Below are 6,194 nucleotides of genomic sequence, written 5' to 3' on the forward strand. Positions count from 1 at the left end.
CCAATGGAATGTGGAAATAATCAGACAATATCTTTGATATCCCATGCTATTAAAGTTTTACTAAAGATAATATAGAAATTGCCTTAAGGTTACATTGACAGAGAACTTCCAGAGGTTCAAGCTGGATTCAGAAGAGGATGTGGAATGAGGGATATCATTGCTGATATCCAAGACATCTTGGCTGAAAGCAGAGAGTATCAGAAAGATGTTTACCTGTACTTTATTGACTATACAATAGCTTTTGATTTTGTGGATCATGAAAAGCTAAGCACAACATTGCGAAGTATGAGTATTCCGGAACGCTTAATTGTACTCAAGAGAATCTGTACATGGAAAAAAAGGTAGTTGTTTGAACAGGAGATGGGAACACTCAATGGTTTAAAATTAAGAGAGGTGTGAAACAGCATTGTATTCTTTCACCATATTTATCCAATTTGTATGCTGAGAAAATAATCCAAGAAGCTGGATTATATGAAGAAAAACATGACATCAGGATTGGAGGAAGATTCATTAACAACCTGCGCTATGCACATGATACAACCTTGCTTGCTGAAAGTGAAGAGAAATTAAAATATTTACTGATGAACATCAAAGAGCACAGCCTTAGGTATGGATTGCATCTCAATGTAAAGAAAACAAAAAACCTCACCACTGGACTAATAAATAACATTCTTATTAATGCGGAAAAGATTGACGTTGTCAAGGACTTCATTCTTCCAGGGATCAACCGTCAATACTCATGGATGCAGCAGTCAAGAGATCAAATGATATATTGCATTAGGCAAATCTGCTGGATAAGACTGTTTTAAAGTGTTGAAGAGCAATGAAGTCAGCTTGAGTACTAAGGTGTCCTTTAACCCAAGCCATGGTATTTTCAGTAACCTCATATGCATGTGAAAGCTGGATAGTGAATAAGGAAGAATGTCAAAGATTTGATGCTTTTTAGTTATGGTGTTGAAGGAGAATATTAAAAGTGCCTTGGGCTGCTGACAGAACCAATAAAACTGTATTGGAAGAAGTGCGGCCAGAGTGTTCCTTGGATGTGAGAATGGCCAAACTTTGTCTCTCATATTTTGTTCATATTGTCAGGAGGGACCAGTTGCTGGGGAAAGATACAATGTTTGTTAAGGTGGAGGGTCAGATAAAAAGCAGAATACCCCCAGCGTAATGGATTGGTAAAGTGGCAGCATCAATGGGCTCAAGCGTGGTAACAATTGTGAAGTTGTCCCAGGATTGGGCAGTGTTTTGTTCTGTTGTGCATAGGGTCACTATGAGTCAGTACCAACTGATGGCACCTATCAACATCAACAAGAAGTATGAGATTGATGTATTTTTTATCATTTTATCATCAAGAATGCTCTAAGAGTGATTCAGTGCAAATGATGTTCCAATGCAAATGTAAGCTTGGTATTACAGTAATTTGGAGAATTTTCTGTGACTTGTTTGGAAACAATTCATTTTATGCAGTTATATTTTTCAAACATTTGGTATGTGTGTGCCACTCTGTTGGACTTGAGGGAATATAGAACAGTGAAATCATGTAACTCTTCTCACGGTAAATGTAACTGAAATTCATGTACAGTTTACCCTGTCCTTACCTCAGTGGTGAGAAGTTTACACAGCCAGCTTAGCCAAGTCTCAAAAACACAGTTTGTACAATCAAGTAACTCTTATTCCAAGTTTACAGATGAAATATTTAAAGCAAGGAAACAGCAAAAAACTTTTCAAAGTTCATTATTGAATATGAGTCATATACTTAAATCCTGGTGTGGCAATTTGGATTAATGCATGGGATTTCAAAATCAGTTTGAACCATAAGGTCAGTGGTTCAAGTACACCAGTCACTCCTTGGAAGCCCTATATAGGGTCACTACTGGTTAGAACAGACTTGTTGGCACTTAACATCAACAATAACTTAAGCTTGTGTTATTCTAGTATATCCATGTATTCTGTCCGCAAATGTGGTTGAAAATAATTTGTAGAATGAGCCATGAAAATAAAAGTATTAATAAAAATTATAGAAAAATTGTACCAAGAAATGTAGCAGCATGATCTAACTTATCCATAACAGAATCCTTTTAATGAATAGGGGTACTGTTCAAATTGTATGAGCAATTGATATACAAGGGATAAAATATCAACCCAAATATATGGAAAATAAGAAGTAGAGATAGAAGGGAATATTGAATTTATAAATATTGTATCAACTAGTTTTATTATTTTTGGAGTCCTGGTGTGGTACTGCAGGATAATGCAGTGGACCGTAAGGTCATTTTGAACTGCAAGGTCTGCAGTTCAAATTCACCAGCTGCTCCTCTGAAATCCTATCCAGATTCCCTATGTGTCAGAACTGACTCAATGGCATTTAACAATAACAAAAAGTTTATTATTATGCAAAAATACCAGAACTCATGTAAGTAGACCTCAGGTGGCTATAAAATTAGAGTGGATTTTAGCTTTAATTACATGAATTTCATATAATAGATTTTATATGCCATCCTGCTTGTTGTACACAGTCTCCAGTTGTTCAGTTCCCTTAGAGGTACAGTAAACGCAAAGTGGTGGGGGAAGTGCTGTGTTTCATAATTATTTTTTTGTCTGTAACTCCTGTGGCAGTGCACACACACAGTACATGTGCTTGGCCATATCTTCTATAGAATTACACTAAATTCACCTTTCCACAGGACATAGAACTGCTATGGGTCCACAGATGCAACTTTTGTTATTCTAATCTCAAATACTGTGCTTTCAATCATTGTTATGGGTCACTGATTGCAAATTAGAGATATAAGATTAGATCAAAATGGGAAAACAAACAAACATCTATTTCTGTCCTGAAAGATTTGATTTTCTTCAAGGAGCCCTGGTCATACAAAAGTTAAATGTTTGGCTTCCGACCAGAAGGTTGGTGATTTTAACCCACCAGCAAGAGGCATGTGGCAGTTTGCTTCTGAAAAAAAATGTACAGCCTTGGAAACCCTCTGGGGCAGTTCTACTCTGTCCTAGATGCTCATCATGAGTCAGAATCACCTACAAGTCAGGGGGTTGATAGTATTTGAAGTCCTGGTGTGGTAAAGCACCAGAGAGTTTATCCCAAGGTCGGCGGTTCCTTCAGAAGCCCTTAATTATTGCTATGTATTGGAACCCACTTGCACCACATAACAACAGCAGTAGTAAATTACGGTTCCTGAAACCAGTGATTAAGCCAAAATCTCCAACCCAACCCAATCTACTTCCACTGAGTCTGCTTCTCATAGCAACACTATATTGAGTTTCTGAGACTGTAAATTTTTACAGGAGTACACGGCAATATTAATTAATGAAAACGTTGTGTTATTGAGGCAGTTCCTGTACAGAATTTCCGAGCAGTGGCTGGTAGGTTTGCACTGCTAACATTTTGTTTACCATTCCTGTGCTTATCCTAAAGTGCCACAGATAATATTATTAATAAATTATGGTTTATGAAGTATTTATAATCACAGCTTGCAAAGAGTTGTTTTTGTTTGTCTGTTTATGAAACATGTACAGATTTGAATATTATTTAATATTGTTCCCTTTGTGTTGAAATTAATGTGATGCATTCTTTATCTCTCCTTTAATCCATTTACTTTCTAGAGAACATTTATGTGTAATCAGAATTTTTTTTTCTTCCTTTGATTACTGGAAAAAATAGCTGGTTAAAATGACCAGTGTCTTTGAATTTAGGCAAAATTCTCTCAACTTAATTAATTTTTCTTTTTGAGAAAATAATTTTTGTTTTACCTAAAGTAAATCAGATTATATAGTTCTGCCTATATATCCTATTTATAGTGCCTCTTATGGAAAAATTAAATCCATCCTTTGTTTTTGCATTCCTGGTGTCTTCTTTCCATGGTTTTTAATCTCCCTTTGTGTTAATATGATTAGTTTCTGACTTCTCATGTAATTTGATAAATTTGTTTATATTTAATATCAATAGATTTTTTTATATTTAATATCTATAGACTAACATGCTAAGGAGCTCTGGTAGCGTAGTGGTTACGAAACGGGCTGCTAACCCCAAAGTTGGCAGTTCAAAACTACCAACTGTTTCATGGGAAAAAGATGAGGCTTTCTGCTCCGGTAAAGATTTACAACCTTGGAAACCCTGTCCAGGGTCACTATGAGTCAGAACTGACTCCATGGCACTTAACAACAACATGCTAATGAGCTGTAACTAAATTTCAAAGAATTTTCAGAGGTTGGCAGAAATATGGCAATAAGAAATAATATTCTCATTATGAACTCTGCAACAATAGCTTTGATATGTGAAATGTATCAGATATTTCCCTATCTCACTGTATCTCAGAACTAATAAAATTATTGAAAAATGAAAAGACAGAGTTTAAGACTAATTTTCAAGTACTGAATATGCTATTTTGATATCTGTCAAAGTCGTACAAGAAGGCCATGTAATGCTCTAATTTAAATTGTTCTTTTTTTCTCCCAAAATATGACATGAAGTCACCCATGACATATATTCTCCTATAAAAACACGAATGTTCTTTGTGTAAAGAACTTTACTTTTTATTTTCTCTGAGTTTATTTATATTTGAAACCTTGAACTTTGTAAAGATTAAGTGATTTTTTTTTTCCAGCTGCTATGCTTTTTGTACATTAATGAAGAAACCCAATTGTTCATCCCTTAATATCTGCCAGCATACAACGAGTTCTGACACCTTTCTCCCACTCCAGTTCCTCAGTAACATGTAATTTCCTTGATATGACAAAATAGCATTTTAGCATTCATGTCATGCTTTGGTATTCATTTTTCATTTTTCTCTAAGTTAATGAGTTCCAGCAAGAGTGCCTTCATAAAGTTGTCTTTTGCCAAGAGTCCTGCTAGAGCATATGGATCTAGTGACAAGCTCCAGTGTTAAGGAGATTTGTTTGAAGCCAATGCTTTAAAGTGTGCATGGAAATACTAACTGCATCCCTGTGTGTTTTACAGGCAATCCTGGTTTGCTGAGCCGTGTCACAGTGGGTATTAGAGTTCTAGATGTCAATGACAACCCACCTGAACTTGCCAGGAAATATGATATTGTTGTCTGTGAAAATTCTAAGCCTGGCCAGGTAAGTTAATTGTTTCCTTCCTAGCATTTCTATGGAAGAAAAATGAGCGGCTTTATTCCTATTCTGTTTAGGCATAATACACAAAACCCCAGAAACTAATTTTGTTTTGAGTGACAATAATTATAAAACTATCGAGTATACCTTGCTAGTAGAATTTTTTTTTTTTTTTTTGGAGAATGACAGAAATAAATCCTCTGGATTTCAAATTTAACTCAGTAAATCATTCATGCATCACTCATCGTTCCAATAAAATTACATTGAGTTCTTTGTATACAGATTTACATTAAGTGGTAAGGAAATAGCAAAAGTTGCTGTCCTAATGAAATTTCTATATTGGAGAAAGGGAACTGGTTTGATATATTTAGGAAAACTGGAGAAAATCATTTATGAGTAATGATTAAGTGCTACGGAGTGCTGAAAGGTGATTAGAATTTGACAAAATGAAAAATGTATAAGCATTAGGAATGGGGGTGGTGATGGAAGTAAAGAAATGCTTGAGCATAGACCTTTATGTTAGATATAGCTTGACAGCCAGTAAAAGGATCATTATAATTTTGAAAGAAAAACATATTAGCTGAGGCACAGAAAGCAAATGGAATGCTGACGTTATCTGTATTTGTCTTTATGCTATAAAACAAATTGTACAAATTTAGCAGCTAAAAGCAATGGGGCACATGAAAAAATGCTCAAAATCATTAACCATTGGGGAAATGTAAAGATGTACAATATTATGAGCCACTGGGGAAATAAAAATTAAAACTATAATAACATAACTAGACACCTATGAGGTATAATAATAATAGTAATCTAGTAATGAATAATGAAACCAAATACTTGTGAGGTGAGAAATTGTATCCGTCTTAACATTGCTGATGGGAATATGAAAGAACACAACCCCCCTAGAAAACATGTTGACAGTATCATTAAAAAGAAAAACTAGCATATAATCGAACAGTTGCACCCTTGGATATTTATCCTAAAGGTGTGAAGACTTAGATCCAAACAAAAACTTGCAGACAAATGTTTATAGTAGCTTTATCCACTATAATACTAACCCAGAAACAACCCAGATGTATCCCAGTGAGGAAAAGATTAAGCAAACT

At 35.0% G+C, this 6,194-nt stretch overlaps 1 protein-coding gene across 1 annotated transcript in view; it reads left to right on the plus strand.

Moving 5' to 3' along the window:
• The window catches only part of CDH18 (cadherin 18, type 2), a 606,534-nt gene that overhangs the window by 525,230 nt on the left and 75,110 nt on the right, over positions 1–6,194 (plus strand). The window contains exon 8 of the mRNA XM_006874771.1: positions 4,970–5,091. Coding sequence (XP_006874833.1) covers positions 4,970–5,091 — 122 coding nt within the window. The remainder of the gene's footprint in view (positions 1–4,969; positions 5,092–6,194) is intronic.

This window comes from Chrysochloris asiatica, unplaced genomic scaffold (genome assembly GCF_000296735.1).
Source record: "Chrysochloris asiatica unplaced genomic scaffold, ChrAsi1.0 scaffold00300, whole genome shotgun sequence".
NCBI lineage: Eukaryota > Metazoa > Chordata > Mammalia > Afrosoricida > Chrysochloridae > Chrysochloris > Chrysochloris asiatica.